Genomic DNA, 15709 nt, shown 5'->3' on the forward strand with positions numbered 1-15709 from the left:
CAGCTTCAGAACAGGCTCGTTACTTTTACTGGAGTAAAGAAGCTGAATCAGTACTTCTACTTTTACCAGAGTCTGTTTTAACAGAAGTATCTGAACTTCAGCTGGAGGACAGACTGTGTTGACTCCTCTGCACATGAGAATTAATAAGAGGTGTTTGTTTCCTGCCCGGGAGCATCAGACTGAAGGTGTGATGCAGTTCAACCTGCTGCTGTTTGAAAACACTTATCGACTCAAACAGACAACAGAAGAAATTTGCTCTTTTTTTTACTGAAATTGTGACAGTGGCAGAAAAAGAACAAGTCTGTGAAAACATGAATAAATGATCTGTTGCAGCTTCATCAGCAGAGTCTTTAATATCATCCAGACTGATCAGTTCCTCTGTCGGGGAATTGGTGATCAGGCTTTCATTGTCTCTGCCGACTGGGTCTGCTCTCTCTCCGCTGGAAGAAGGAAAGAAAACTGAGAGCTGGAAGTTTGTGGGAGTCCGATTAAATCAAGGTTCAGGTGTCTGGGCTTTAAATGTTTGTGTGCTTGTGTGTCGGGGGGAGATGGTTTGGTGAAGGTGGCCAGCTGACCAGGATGTGTTTGAGTCTGTGTGTTTTTAAGTTTGTCTCATCATTATGCAGCTCCCACTTTTCCCTCCAGCTCTCAGTTTACTTTCAGGATCCACAATCTTCTTTCTGCAGCACATCGACCTCCCGTGTCGGACGGGGAATCAGGGCCGGCTCCTCAGCGCTCATCCTGCCGTCCTTTTGTGCTGCAGAGACACAGAACCTTTGGTTTAATTTGATTTGATTTTACCAGAATTACATTAAAAGAAAATTATGAACAGAAAGACGTCCAAACTCCAAAAATACATTTCTGGAAGTTACAGGTTTATGTTCTTTATTTTTCTTATTGTCGAAAGTTTAAGTTGATTTTATTACTAAATAGATAAAAGACAATACGTTTCAGATTGTCTGACTGTAATTTAATCAACTGGAGAAGTTAAAGTGGTGAAGCTGAGCAGTCCTTTGTTATAGCACGATACAAGTCTTCATCAAAATGCACAATTTTCAGTGTTTTTGGCTCAGATAGCCAAAGGGGATAAACTCAGCTCATACCATCACCTACACACCTCTTTTCATGGGATTTGTTGACAGCAGTAAAAGTATAAAACGATGCCAGCCGTCTCCTCTAAACCTCTAAACTCTGAACAGAAGAGATTTGTGGATTTGTGGGTGTTTGTGTCAGATTCCTGCTTCAGTCTCAGAGCCGGCCGGCGCTGCTGCCGGTTCAGCAGAGTCTCATTATTCTGTGTTTACTGACCAGAAAGAGGAGGAGCGAGGTTGAGCTGCAGGGTTTAAGAAAGAGCAGCAGCAGCATCCTCCTCCACACACACGAAGTTAGATTATTAAATGAAGCATATTACCAGCAGTGCTGCACACGGGACGTGAGCTGCTGGGTTGGAGTCCATTGTTAGGAAACACAGAAACACTTGAGTGAGCATTTGACGCTCTCGGTCATGTAGGAGGTGACGTTTAACACCGTCTGACCTGAAGTCACCCCTCCTGGTGGGAACAGTCCAGCTGTGCATACTCAACTGAAGCCCTCATTATACAGACAGAGGTACGACATGCACAAGAACAGGATGAAACGGGATGAAAGAGAATAAAGAAGCATGTCTAGGAACAGAGATCTGAGTCCTCCGGTGTAATCGACTGTCAGATCTGAGTCCACTTCAGTGAGAAAGTGTTGTGTCCTCAGGGGAGACGGCGAAGCTGTTTCCAGTCCTTTGATTTGTGAGTAAGGTTAATGTGCCTTTGTAAGTGTCTGTCTTTTAAATTACATAAATGCTCTGTCACTGCCACTGGGAGCAAGACAGCCGCTGAGACTGAAGACAGCAGTGACAGGCTTGGATCAAAAACAGATAAAATGGCAGCAGTTAATGTTTCTGCAAACCGCTGATGCTTTGTCATTTGTACGTGTCACACAAACTACAAAACTGGATGTTTTAACGAGACATCTGGACAATTTCCAGCTGTGTTTGAGGTAAACAACACCAGATATTTTTGACAGGAAGTCAAATCATTTGCAGTCTTGTTAGTGGCGACAAAACCAGCTGTTTTTAACGAAACCTCAGGAAAATTTCCTGCTGGCAACAAAACTGGACAATTTCAAGCCGTGTGAAGTCGGGTCACCTGCAGCCGAGTGAGTGAATGTTGCTAACCCCAACCCAATACTTTAAGACGAAGCGTGATCTTTTCCGAACCCTAACCAAGTAGTTTAAAGTTACCAGAACCAGAACATAAGCGCAGTGGTGTCATACCATAAACTTTACAGTTCTAACTTATCTTTGTTTTTGCAGAATCGTTCTTTGCCAACACTTGTTCAAAGCTTAACGGTTTCGAAAGTGCAACAGAACGGTTGTGATCCTTCTCTCAAGGGAGCCACTGAAGTGATTTATCATCTCATGTTTTAGTTTTTAAAATGAGAAACAGAGAAGTGTTGCAGAGACACGGCTCAGACAGAAGCTGGAGGCTCCTGAATGTTTGTTATGATTAATGCTGGTTTCATTATGTTCATGTTCCAGCAGCAGCCTCAGAAGGGCTCGTTGATCTGGACTCTTGGATCGTTGGTACCCGACCCACCTGTCGCCTGGCCTCATGCTGCGGTGCTGGATTTCTCCGGCTGCGCCTCGCCTCTCACTGCAGCCCGGATCTTCTGCACCACGAACCTGCAGGCTGGGGGACCAAAAAGAGACGTGAGTAGAAGCTCTGAGTCCAGCGTCGACCATCCTGTGGGGGAAAATACTTTTCTTTTGACATTTCAGTTCAGTATTCTGGCTCAACTCTTGCACAGGACAGGACGCCCTGCAGCGGCCAATCAAATGTGTTCAAGCATCATCGATGGTCGACGTTGCTGCAGGAGGGATTCAGACCAATATTCTTAAAGAAAGTTTAAGTTCAACTCAGGCTGCTGAGGTTGAATGCAGAGAGTGACTTTCCATGCAGGGATCAATGAGGGAAAACTTAATTTAAACTTACGACAAGGAGCTTTTATCTGGTTATGAAACAATCTAACTTCAATAGTAACGCCTCGGTTAGACCTGCATAATCAAATGAGACCGTCAGTGAGAGGATCGGCTCTGACTTCGGGTTTTGACTTGGAAGTTTCCATCTGAGGATAAATAAATCATTGACGAGGACGTGAGCACGTTCAGATGAAACTGAATAAAGTGATCAGAGCTGATTGTTCTCTGGCAGTCGGTCGTCTTCGGGGAGATTAACTGTAGTTTTAATCAGTGAGATGATCCAGTTTCGAGACAGACTTCATTATCATCTGGCAGAAATATGTGAGGACACAATGAAATGAGGAGATTTATAATTTATTAGATGGAGCAGATTTAGACTTCGTCATCTTGATTCACAGCTCACAGATTTGTTGTCATTTTCCTGTCAAATATATCAAATCTAATCAGATCGATCCTGGTATTTTCAGTGTAACAGATTACTGTGGAGCCAGTTTTTAATCTGTTTGTTTCACCTCTGCTACTCCTCTTTATCAGAATCAGAGTGCAATATAACTGAGCAGTCGTCTGACGGTGCAGGAAAGAGACTGCTATAATAATAAAGGTCGTCTGAGGCACGAAAGCAGCTGATCCGTGTCCCTCAGGAGCTCAGTGCTTCCTGACAGATAAATGCTGAGTCATCCTGACGGCAGACACAAACAAATCTCTCCGTCTGTCTTTGTTCCTTCAACTGTCTGAACAGGATTCACTGCTCTGTTTCTGAAACTTTCAAAGAGAATAACAAGACTGTAAATTGATGGTTGGTGTTGCTGAGCGGCTGCTATGACCTCAAATCTTCCTCCTGCTTGATCCAAACAGTTTTACCATTGTTGGCTCAAACACACAATTTGAACTTTTGCTCAAACTTTTTCTAAAAACAGCGAAGACTCACCGTTGATGATCAGTCACACCATTCCTCGGAGGTTTACTGAGCCGTGGCTCAGATTACAAGCTGTTTCCTCGGTGGTGAATCAGGAGCAAAGCTGTTTTTAAATGTGTGTGTTAACGCTCAGCTGTCATCTGAAACTGGATCTCTGCTTCTTCCTCAATAACAAGTTTGAACCCTCCTCTGGCAGACCTGACCCTCCCCTTCTGCTCTGAGAGGCGAACACAGGAGGCGTCTTCCCTCTTCTTCCTGGTTTAACTGGAGCTTCTGCTGCGGTCGATATGTGAAGACAGCAGCAACTCTGACTCTTAAAAGTTGAAGTGCTGTTTGGTTATCAGTGGGTTCATGTGGTTTTTCTTTTTTGCTGAAGGGACGGTTGAGTCTCTTTTTTAGGAAATCAGTGGAGCATGTTTGTGTTTTATTTTAATGTCATAATTCAAAGTATAAATCCAAATAGAAAATTAAAAGAGATCAAATTTAAAAGGTTGTTATTTTACCACAGTGCTCAATAATCAGGTTGAACTTAAAAAGTAAACATTAACAAAGTGAAAACCAAACCAAAGGTCAGGCATTATCAATAACGTGTAAACAGTGTAATCCCAATATTAACACATGAGCTGCCGTCGTTCAAAACAAGAGAACAAACTGAAGACTGTGAGTCGTTATTGATCCTCTGTGGTCACGTGTGTTACTGAGCTTTGACATTTAAACTCAATATAATGACTGAACTGCCATCACAGCAGTGTTAAAGATGTGAGAGGAGGAAACCCTGCAGGCTTTCACTGCCGACTTATTATCGGCCTGACATTGAAATATTTTAAATTCTGCAGGTCAGCAGCTTTAACGCCTGGAGGTCAGTGGAGAAAATGAGAGACTAACTTTACTTTCACAACACCAGCTTGATTCATGACATTCATTTCTCCCAGTCTGCTCGTTTATTTCACCATTTTTCACATTTTCTTTTAAACGTCTTACAGATAGGTAACTGCCAAGTAAGGTAACTTGTTTATGTCAGAACAGCATGTGCACAAATAAAGACATCATCAGCTGCCACTGAGGACACTGAGGTCATGTGCTGTGTTTTTTCTGGGTCTTTGATATCTTAATACATACATATATACATATATACATGGATGCCTTATAAAGTTGCAACTGATTACGATTGCTTAATAAATGTTTATTGTTTCTCAACAGTGAAAATACTGAACTAAATCTAATTAACTATACATTTACCAGTTATTAATTTAGTTTAACACATTTAAGTCAAAATTGGCCATTTTTTTTCTTCTTCTTCTGCCGTTTCTTCTGCTTCTTCTTCTTCTGTCAGAATTTGAGTACAATTTTCATCTATTTGCTGGCACTGATATTATTTCTTAAGCGATTATTGGTCCTGTTAAAATGCAGAGATATCTATCTGATGAACAGTTTGTTTTCTGTCACTGCTACTTCCTGAGCCTTGTAGCCTACAAGGTAAACGCTAAGTCTGTCTCCAGTGTATGTCCTGAGTTTAGAGTTGTGTGGGAACAGTTTAATCTCCTTTTCTTCAGTGAATATGTTTATTTTTTACACTTTATCTGTTCAGTCCTGTCCCACATCAGTAAGTGTGGCTCTCAGTCACCGGCAGGCGGCGGTGGCGCTGTGGCGTCTTTGCGTTGTTTGCTAACCGCAATTGAACATCAAGAAGAAGAACTCGATGACGGCAGCAACGAAGAAGAAGAATCAACCCGCTCCAGCTTGTCAATGGAAACTGAAAGCAACCTCTGGCTCATGAAAAGGTGGGCAGCTGCACGTAACCCTGCACACACATTTCACATCGGGTCAGAACTAAGTTCCCTCTGTTGTGAAGTCAGTGGTTTGTGTCTGCTAACTGTCAGCTAGCTTCACACGTTGTCGTTTCAACCAAAACAGCCGCAGCTTCATCTGGACGAGTAACGTTATGTTAGCTTCCGTTAGCTTCCTCACAGAAACACAGCTTGGTACGACCCTTTAAATGTGCATGTGTTTAGGTTATTAATCCACTAATGGTGCAACTCAAAGACTAAACAATCGATTATTTTACTTCATAGCCCCGCTATAGACGAACGAAGCTAGCCGTGTTGTTGTTGGGCTAACGTAGGAGCTAGCTTAATTAAGCTGTTAGCCAGATTCAGGTGTGTTTCTGTTCCTCTTTTGGCAGTAATGCTGAATTCCGTTCAGTAAAATGGCAGTTTAGATGTTAAGCATTATTTTTATTTGCAGGTTGGCACCTGCAGAAAAACTTTAACCTATAATTGATTGAATAATCTCCATTCTTTAATTCGGCATGCTTGTGACCAAGTATATATATCATTTAGTTATAACTGAGATGTGTAGAAGTGTTTTTTTTGTAGTTGAGCTGCTCACAATGACTTGAACTGGTGTAAGAAATTTGTCAAAATCAACCAATAATCACGATCGACAAGAATGTAACTGTATTTGATTAAAAGCTGTTTGTTTTATGATCTTTATGCCAAACTGAAATTTAAAATCATCTTAAAGTAATGTTGCCCAAACCAAATAAATGTGGTGATAGGTAGGCCGACAACAGATGACCAAATTATTGAATGAAAATTGGTTCTGTATAAGAACAACACGTTTGAGCTTTAGGAAAAAGTGTTAAACAGTTATTTTATGTATCATTTAAAATGCAGGACCTGCAATTTTTGATGAAAGTAAAACGAGTCAGAAATGTCATAACAAAAACATTAAGGTGCCACACAGATGTCCCAGCCTAACAATCATATTCTCCAGACGTAACCTGCTTGGTTGAAACGAAGCCTAGCAAATATCACATCACTATTTTTTATGTTTTCAGTCAAAAGTTTAATGCAACAATGATGACTCGTATTGCAATGTCTGTTAAAAAGTATGAATTTATTTTTTGTCGTATATATATGCATCGTTGACGTCTCCATTTAGACTCCATGTCTGAGAAACCTGAACGTTACACATCAGGTAGAAGTTTATGTATAGAAGATGTTAATAAGACGTGAACGTTTGCATCCTCTCCAGGAGACTTTGACAGAGTCGCTGATCTGAGCCAGAAGTGGAGCCGCCTGCAGTCTGTGAAGAACAGCAGGTGAAGCAGGTGTTGACGCCTACGGAGTCTGGAGGAGGAGGCCTGGTTCACCTGTGCAGAGAAGCAGAAGGAAGGAGGTGGACACGACGAGGACTGCAGATGGCTGGCTTTCTGGATAACTTCCGCTGGCCAGAGTGGGAATGCATCGACTGGGGGGAGAGGAGGAACGCAGTGGCTTCGATCGTCGCTGGAGTTCTGGTCAGTAGGTTTTATCAGAATGACTGTTTGTGTGAGAGTATGCAAAGGCAAGATTGTGAAAATAATACAGTTGAGGCACAAGTTAAGTTATGACTGAGCCCCTGGCACCCTGAAACTAATTGACACATTCCAGTACCTACAGTTAATTGATGAGTCAGACATGTGGACACATGATAACCAGTCCCCTATCTGTTTCCTGTTGGCCTCAAAAAGATAGCCGCTGTATTTTCACTCCAGAAAAGGGTTAAATCTCCTTCGCTGCATCCTTTTTTCAATTTGCAAGCAACAAAACTGCATCACAGCCGACATCTGGTGAAGAAGGGAACAGAACAATTTATTATTTCGTCGTCACAACGCTGTCTCACAAAATCAACATTAAACCACGTTCATGAAAACAGCAGAGAAGGTTTGAAGCAAAAGAAAGTTGTTCACTTTGTTGCTACATCATCATTTTATAAAGCAGAAGTTTCCCTGTTAAAGCTGACACATCGAGCCAACAATGTACCATTTATACACACTGGAAATGCTGAAGGCTGTTATATTCGGGATCGAGAGCAGAATTAGAGAATAAGTGTTTAACGTTACACATTTAGCCGTCTCAGCGAAGGCGTACTCTTAGTCTTCAACAAGTGTTGTTGGAGTCCAGTGGCCAGTTCCAGTTTAGATCCAGTTCACAGATTCGTTCACTAATGAACATCATGTAAAAACCTTTTCTCTCTCCTTATTCTTTTTCAACAGAACGGCGCGATGGAAAAATGCATGGACCGTCACGTTTACGTTAAATATTAGCTCATAGATTGTAGCTGATTAATTTTTATGCCACAGTCTCTAAAATAAAACTTCTGACAGCTTCATCAGTGACGGGAACAGCAGGTGTTTTTTGTGTGTTGTGTTGTCGATTAATCAATTTTGTCTATGAAATGTCAGAAAAGGTGTAAAATGTAGACAAGAGTACAGAAACCAGAAAATATTCACATTTAAGTGAAATTCACAAATTATTTTGTCTGTAAAATGACTCAGTGGTTAGTCGGGGGGGGGGGGGGGGGTTTCCTCAACACTTTCATTTAGAGGAACCACATCAGAAGTTACAGTGTCCACTATTACACAATATTTCTCAGTATTTCTTCGGTTACATCATACGTGATGTGACAGATTATTCTTCTGAAGCTTGACTTAAAGCTTTTCCCAACAGTGAGCAGCTGTTCAAGAGCCAGCGTCATCTCTGTTGTTGACTAGAAGCTTTTAAGGACTGTGTCATCTGTAATCATCTTCCTCTCTGTATTTTTTTCCCCAACATAAGACGGTCAGCTCACAGTACTGCATGTCATGTATTCATATAACCACAGACCACAGATGTCGACCCTGTTCTCTCTTCTCTCAGTTCTTCACTGGCTGGTGGATAATGATCGACGCAGCAGTGACGTATCCCACTCAGGAAGAGATGAACCATGCCTTCCACACATGTGGTGTCTTCTCCACCATAGCATTCTTCATGTAAGTGCTGCACACGCAAGGTTGAAGGTAACAACCAGAGAGTGAGAGACCTCTAATAAAAATAATTAGCAGCTTTCAGTTGTGGGAAACGCATCATGTTCTTGTTGCTAATGACGGTCTCCTGCCGGTTGGATGTGCGTTGTGATTCTCTCATGTGTTGCGACTTTCTGGTGAACTGTTGAAAAGTCTTAAAAAGATAAAAGATTTTTAAAAAATGATTTATTTGTTAATCCATCCATCAATCTCCTCATGAGGACAGGTTGATGCAGCTGAGCTCATTTACAGGAAACGGTAGGTTTACTGTAAATGAGCTCAGCTGCTGTTCATCTGATTTGAGGTGTAGATTGATAAGATCTGAGACGTTGGTGTTTGTTAAAAGGTTTTTATGCATGTGGGAGTGAAGTCTTCTCTGCTGCAGCTCGTGGAACATTATGAAATATTTATATGCGGTACGTCTTCTTCCTGTGGTTATTGTCCTGAGGTTATCGGCACAAGAAAAATATCAGTGATTGATTTAAAAAAAAGACCTCCTTTGAAACTCATTCACTAGATTAATGGCATAAACACACAACCTAAAAATGTAACATGACAGTGCTAGACAAGACCTGTGTTGAGGAAAATACAAAATGAAGCCGGAGGTTTGGAAACTGAAAACAACAAGTTGTTGCAGACAGGCAGCTCTGTATAAAATGACCTTGTCTGGATCTTTATTTATTCATTTGAAAGATTTTTAAAACCTTGTTCCAAATCTTTGAATGATTTCCCACATCTCACATCTGTTCAGCGTTTCAGAAATAACTGTTCAACTATTCTGATTAAGTCCACGATGGGTCGAGATAAATGTCCCTGTGAGGCCACAGACTGAAGCGAACTGAACAAAAACAATGATTTTCTACACGTAGCACGGCACACAGCTGCCAGTCTGCACTTACAGCTGATTTTATTGGGTCAACATTGTGTACATCGAAGCTGCTTCTTTACTGTCACAGCGTTTCTTCCAGTTTCATGTTATATCCTCTTCTTGAGGTCACGCTGACGGGATTTGAGACATTTCCTTTGTGGTCAAATAACACTGGAAAAGTCTCTCGACATCTTGTGACAGCATTTTCAACAAAAGGAAGTACTCGAGAGAACTGAAACTTTGGGACCTAGAGATTGTCCTGCTTTGTCTAACAGCTGACTTTGTTTTATTTTCAGGATCAACGCAGTTTCTAACGGCCAGGTGAGGGGAGACACGTATGGAGAGGGCTGCCTCGGCAGGACAGGTGTGTTTCTCTGAGTGTCTAACCTGGAGAGGAGACATTTGGTTTGACTTTAATACAACAAACTGACAAACATCACGTGATTCATGACCCAGTTCAACAGGATCAGTACATTATTTGTCTCTTCATCACGACCAGACAAAGGTTTGATCAGATAAGGTCTTGTGATTGAAACAGGAAGCTCTTCAGCTCCTTTAACCAAAGCTTTGTTCTTCGTGGTAAATTGCAAATAAACCTCAGGTATCATTTATTTTCCGTTCCTGAACTCGTGTTGATTCAAGTCTCTTGTTTAAAGTTACTGTCGTGCCGACTCTCTGACTCTCTGCTGATTGTTTGCTTCTTTCATTTCTTTACATGTATTTTCCATATTATGCAAAATGTTGATTACACAGGTCTTTCTTAACACTGATAAGATAAATAAGATAAGAAAATAAATATTGTCCAATACTGTGCAGATATCCCTTCAGTTTCAGTTCTTTTTAATCATGATTTTTTTTTATTGCACAGCAAATTTAAATGCTGAAGTCGTACAACGAAACAACTGCTTATTACCAGACTTTCCATTCCACTAAGATGAACTCATTGGCTAAAACAAGACTTGTATATTCAGGTCATGTCTTATTAATTTTCAGGTTAATAGAGGCCACTGTAGCTCACTTTATAGACAACGTAATTCAATATCGTGTCTCAGAATTGGAGCAGCGGTCCACCATCTGAGATACATAATTGAAAAGTACTTTCTGTGCACGTCACTGCCTCAGTTAAGCCTCTGATCACTGAGTCTAAATGGAAAAACGTACTTGTGTTTTATAAAACGTTTAAAGACAAAATCCTGCTCAGAAACAGCTAATAGACGACTGGCAGGATGTATTAATACGGCATTTTTAGTTGGTTTATTTTATTTACAGCACAGAAAACACAGCAGTGGTTCTGTTTTCATACTTCACATTTTAAAATATGACTCTGCTCTGCTTTAATTTGATTGGCTACGGTGGGTGTGCTCAGCTGTCGGTGTGTTAACGTCGTGTGTTCTCACAGGAGCTCGTCTCTGGCTGTTCATCGGCTTCATGATGATGTTCGGCTCGCTCATCGCCTCCATCTGGATCCTGTTCGGAGGCTACGTGGTGCCGAGTGAGTGATCGACACATTTTCTCTCATTAGTCCTCTCGTCTGGTCAAACGTTTTATCAGTCAGAGTAACTTCATTGCTGGAATATTTGGGGGGCGGTAGGTATTTGGTTTTCAACGTTGGGATCTGGATATTATTGAGGTGTCCAAAATAAAAGAGAAATGTCCCAAACTTCAACCCACAAAGCAACGTTACAGGACCAAACAACAGTAATATGCTAACTGGCCGTGTCTTTGGCAACTTGCATGAGGAAAAACATGCTGAATTTATCCGTGGCTGTCATCCTGTCTGTCATCCTGTCTGTCCTACTGACTTTTTGTCGCATTTCTGCATTTAAAGAAGTCTGACCTTGTTTAAAAAACTGTAAAAATGATGTATGAGCGAGTGGATCTTCTGTAGTTTAACCTGCTAAGACTGCAACACATCAGTTAGCTGTAATTAAATGGAGATTAGTGATTAGAAAGACTACTTCATTAACTCATTAGTTCATCTTGTTCCTCCAGCTAATCCTCTCAGCTCTTATCCATTCACACATAATTCTGTTTGTCTTTATTATCCCGTCAGTTAGAAATCCATACCCGCCTCTTAACTCCTCGTTTATCTCACCCACACGATCTCTGATCCATTAGCTGCATCAGGAAGCACAGGTCTATCACATGGTTTAACACCTCTGATGTCACTACAATGAAATGGGATTACTGAGGTTTTAAATATGACTCGAGCTGCGTCCACGCTAATGCGGATCAATTTAGACACGCAGCTTTTCCTGTTAGATTTTGTCCGTCCGCCAACAGTCAGCCAGGGTTTTCCAGCCTCGCAGAGCATATTCAACACTGACCTGGTGTTTGTGTCCAGATGAGGAAACTGATCTTTTTAAATATGTGATGTACCGGACGTCAGCGCCGTCTGTCACCTCACACTCTCTCTGTGACGGCCACTTTTTATAACAGTACAGTAGATTACACTAAATGGTTTTGGCATTAACTTGGAGCTGGACTCAATAAAACACATTCCCTGTAGACTACAGACAGAGTTGAAAAACTTTTACTTTTTTACTTTTCTCTTTTATAAAGAAAGTTTTATTTTGGCACACGCTCGTCATCCATCATGCCGCTAGCTATAACTCAAGTTGCATCGTTTACACTTCTTCTTCTATTTCATCCCAAGCATCTTTTTCTGCATTATAATCAGCTGCTGCAGCTCTGAGAAACTCTGAAGCTGAGGGATGTAGTCTAAAGCCCTAGAAACAGAAATCAGTGTTTTCACACATCCAGTTCCCTCGTCTCAAAATCTGTGAGTGTGTTGAATTAGTTGTCAGTTAAATTTGTGAAATAAGCTGTGTGGTTACCGCAGGCTGGAGATATTCACACGTTTTCTTCTACCAGATAAAATACGTCATTAAATGTCCCACAGTTTAATTATAAAGCTCTTCACCTAACAAGCGTCTGAATGAGACTGCAGAGGTTGTCGGGGACATTAAACGTCCTCCACTTTAGTTACAAACTAGTAATTGTGCAGTAAGACGCTCAGTGGTGGAGACGTTTGAGTCATGTGACCGTGATGTCGTCTGTTTGTAGCCTAACATTAGCTTTTTACTGCTACACATTTAATTTACGCTTCAAACATCACAGAGTGGAGTTCATCTGTGGAGATTATCTTCATGAACAAAACCTGGAAGTGTCATAAAGTTGAGATTATTGTCTGCAATAATCCAAAAATCCAAGGAGGGAACCAGGGCGATGCTAATTTCAGGGTTAGCCTACAGTGATACATCATCACTACACCACTCTAGGCCCTCAATTAAACAACAGTAAATAAACTACCGGAAGAAATAAACCTGTGGTGAGAAATGATGCCAGCTGATATATCGGTCGGCCTCTAAAGAGGAAATGAAATACAGTAAATAGCTCCCAGCTAACTCTAAATCCACGGTGACATGGTTCACCTTCTGAATTACTAACGTCTTTATGTTTTTCACAAAGATACTGCGTTCTCTGAGTATCTCAGTTTATCCTGAGAATAATAAACCGTTACATGCTTGTGAACTCTGGTAGTGACGCTGCTAAAAGCCTGTCGATTACAAATAAAAAGCACAGACGAGTATAAAAGAGTTATTGTCGCTGTATTCATTCATCTGGTTCATAGCGGCCATACTCTGGATTCTTGTTATTCTGATAATATGAGGCTTCAGCAGTCTTTTACACAAATTAAGTGGGTGTCAACGTCCTGTGTTAGCTGTGTTTAGGTTTATTTATGAGCCACATGCATACAACAGCAAGAAAGTCGTTTTACTCAAAGCTGAACTCATGTTTTCAAAGGTGTTCAACAGCCAATAATGTTTCTGCACAATTGGATAATAAAGTGACTTTCTGGAGTCCGTTTAGAGACATTTTAGCATCTGTTTCAACGCCCCTCTAATTATTGTTGTATTACTGACTGTGATTGTGTTTTGTTTTAATGTTTCAGAGAAAGAAGTGGCTCCTGGGCTGGCTGTGTTCTTTCAGAATGCATTCATCTTTTTTAGGTGAGTGTGGGAACATCAAGATCAAATCTGGTGGTGCAGTGAAACACTGCAGGCTTGTGTGGCGGTGTGGGAGTGTCACTCCATGGTCCGTGTGTGTGACGTGTTGGGAACCCCCCCTGCTAATCAGTTTGCCAAAAGGCGAAGCTGCGATGTTGTTGTGCTACCAGCATGATGGTCCTACTAGTGATCGTTTATCCTCATCGATGGATTGAAAATAGTAGTAAACAACCAGGATGGAACAGATCACTACTTACTCACAAGTGAAACATCAGAGAAACGTTTGTTGTGTTCCCTCTGTAGCATTTAGCCACGCTAAATAACACGCTACAGCTACTGACCTGTCCTGCCAGAACGGATTAACCTCGTTAAAATGAAGGGACAGACCTTCGTTTTCAGCGCCTGATTTGATCTGGATCCAGTCTATAACATGAAGCTTAAATCAACCAACCAGTAAATAAATATTAAAACACTGCCTGTCTGTAAACTACCAACTATACATATTTCTCATCTCATCTCATCTCATCTCATTTTCTGCCGCTTATCCGTGAGGGTCGCGGGGATGTTGCCGCTATATCCCCCCCCTTTCAGGGGGTTGCGGGGGTTACTGGAGCCAATCCCAGTTTTCAATGGGCGAAGGCCAGGGTATACATATTTCTATGGGAAAAAATCCACCCTTATGTATTGATCCCTCTGAAACGGTCCAGAACAAACTGGTCAAATGTTGTGCTGTTACACGTGGAGTTTTACAGAACAGGTTTCAGCACCATGAACATCAATGTATTTTCAACTAATGAACCTGAACATGAGCGTCGCCGACTCAACTACAGCTCAGTATCAGTAACAGGAAATGTCTTGTAGCTGCATGTTATTTCAAGAATGGTTGTGACTCAAGTGATTCTCAACAGGAAATTGTCTTGTCTGTATCATCTACACATGTTGTTTAGGTGATAAGTTCGGTTTTAATTAGGTATTTGAGGCTATAAAAAGGGGGCTTGGTCCTGTGATGTTGGCTCCCAGGAACCTTTAACTGTTCACCTGCTTCTCCAGGAGTTTATCTTTGCCTCCTCTTTGATAAAATCAGCGATCAGCTCTTTGGTCTTGCTGACATCATTCTCTGCAAGATTGTTCATTTCCTCCTGATATGAGAAAGATAAGGGTTGTTACTGCTTCAGCAGCGACAACAGTACAGACCTGATGGGCTGAGTGTCACAGACGGTGACACAGTTTAAAAATATCCGATGGGGAGATTTTTGATAGTCCATTAAACCTCTTAGCCTCTTGTGATGGAGGTACTGACCTGCTGCTGTTTGTGCCGAGTGCTGACGTCATGTTTTTCCTCTCTGTCTCTCTGCAGCACTCTGATCTACAAGTTCGGCCGGACTGAAGATTTATGGGGTTAGAGGGTTTGTCTTGTTGCTGACTGTCTGTATTAATGACACACACACACATGCAGGCAGTCAACATGTTTTGTAACCAGCCCAAACACACACAGTCCACAGATTGTTTTATAAACTGCATTTGCTTTTTAAATAGAAACCCATCATTGCTGCCACACACACACACACACACACACACACACACACACTTACACTTTAGTTCTCAATAGTTTTAGATGCTTTTGTAAATGACTCATACTGTGTCTTTGCTGTTCTTGGGGGGAAAAAACTTTTCAAAGTGTTTGTATTTGAAATGAGGGAACTTTTTTTTTTTTTATGGACAACTGAGGAACCGCGTTCATGTTCTTTCATTGTACGTCAGGACCTGTTCAGACCTGGTGTTAACATCCCTCCTGAGTGAGCCAATCACAGCTCACAGTACAGGTGTGAACGTTCCCAAGACGTCCTCTCAAAAAAGAGGCCACAAAAACAGGCAGGTCCAACCATTGAGCTAGTAACCACAATAACACCAGACTCCCTCAACAAATCGCACAATTTTAAGAGTTGTTTCATGAGGAGAAACTTAACAAACTTTGTGAAAAAAGCTACGACAAATTCTGTATCAGTGGTGCCTTCTGTAAAATTTTACAAATACGTTAAACAGAAACCAGTTTAGGCAACGTCTTGGAGAAAGT

The 15709-nt window shown here is 41.3% G+C and overlaps 2 protein-coding genes and 1 long non-coding RNA gene across 3 annotated transcripts in view; 1 reads left to right on the top strand and 2 right to left on the bottom strand.

The window, feature by feature from the left end:
• Window positions 1–247: 247 nt before the first annotated feature.
• LOC311262358 lies at window positions 248–4100 on the bottom strand. Its single transcript, XR_014623236.1, has 3 exons — window positions 3942–4100; window positions 2631–2723; window positions 248–757 (listed from the first exon to the last, which is right to left on the bottom strand). It is a non-coding gene; the product is annotated as an uncharacterized lncRNA (long non-coding RNA).
• A 1511-nt stretch (window positions 4101–5611) lies between these two features.
• Window positions 5612–15709, top strand: part of LOC311262526 (transmembrane protein 50B) — an 11383-nt gene continuing 1285 nt past the window's right edge. The window contains exons 1-7 of the mRNA XM_084361980.1: window positions 5612–5710; window positions 6966–7230; window positions 8612–8724; window positions 9922–9989; window positions 11025–11117; window positions 13581–13638; window positions 14993–15709. The exon at window positions 14993–15709 is cut by the window's right edge and continues 1285 nt beyond it. Coding sequence (XP_084218106.1) covers window positions 7132–7230; window positions 8612–8724; window positions 9922–9989; window positions 11025–11117; window positions 13581–13638; window positions 14993–15038 — 477 coding nt within the window. The 5' untranslated portion in view covers window positions 5612–5710; window positions 6966–7131 and the 3' untranslated portion in view covers window positions 15039–15709. The remainder of the gene's footprint in view (window positions 5711–6965; window positions 7231–8611; window positions 8725–9921; window positions 9990–11024; window positions 11118–13580; window positions 13639–14992) is intronic.
• LOC311262525 (uncharacterized protein) overlaps window positions 14991–15709 on the bottom strand; it is a 9302-nt gene continuing 8583 nt past the window's right edge. The window contains exon 7 of the mRNA XM_084361979.1: window positions 14991–15709. This exon is cut by the window's right edge and continues 2915 nt beyond it. The gene's annotated coding sequence lies outside the window, so the exon portion shown is untranslated.

Source organism: Pagrus pagrus, assembly GCF_965226575.1.
Source record: "Pagrus pagrus genome assembly, chromosome: 9".
Classification (NCBI taxonomy): Eukaryota; Metazoa; Chordata; class Actinopteri; order Spariformes; family Sparidae; genus Pagrus; species Pagrus pagrus.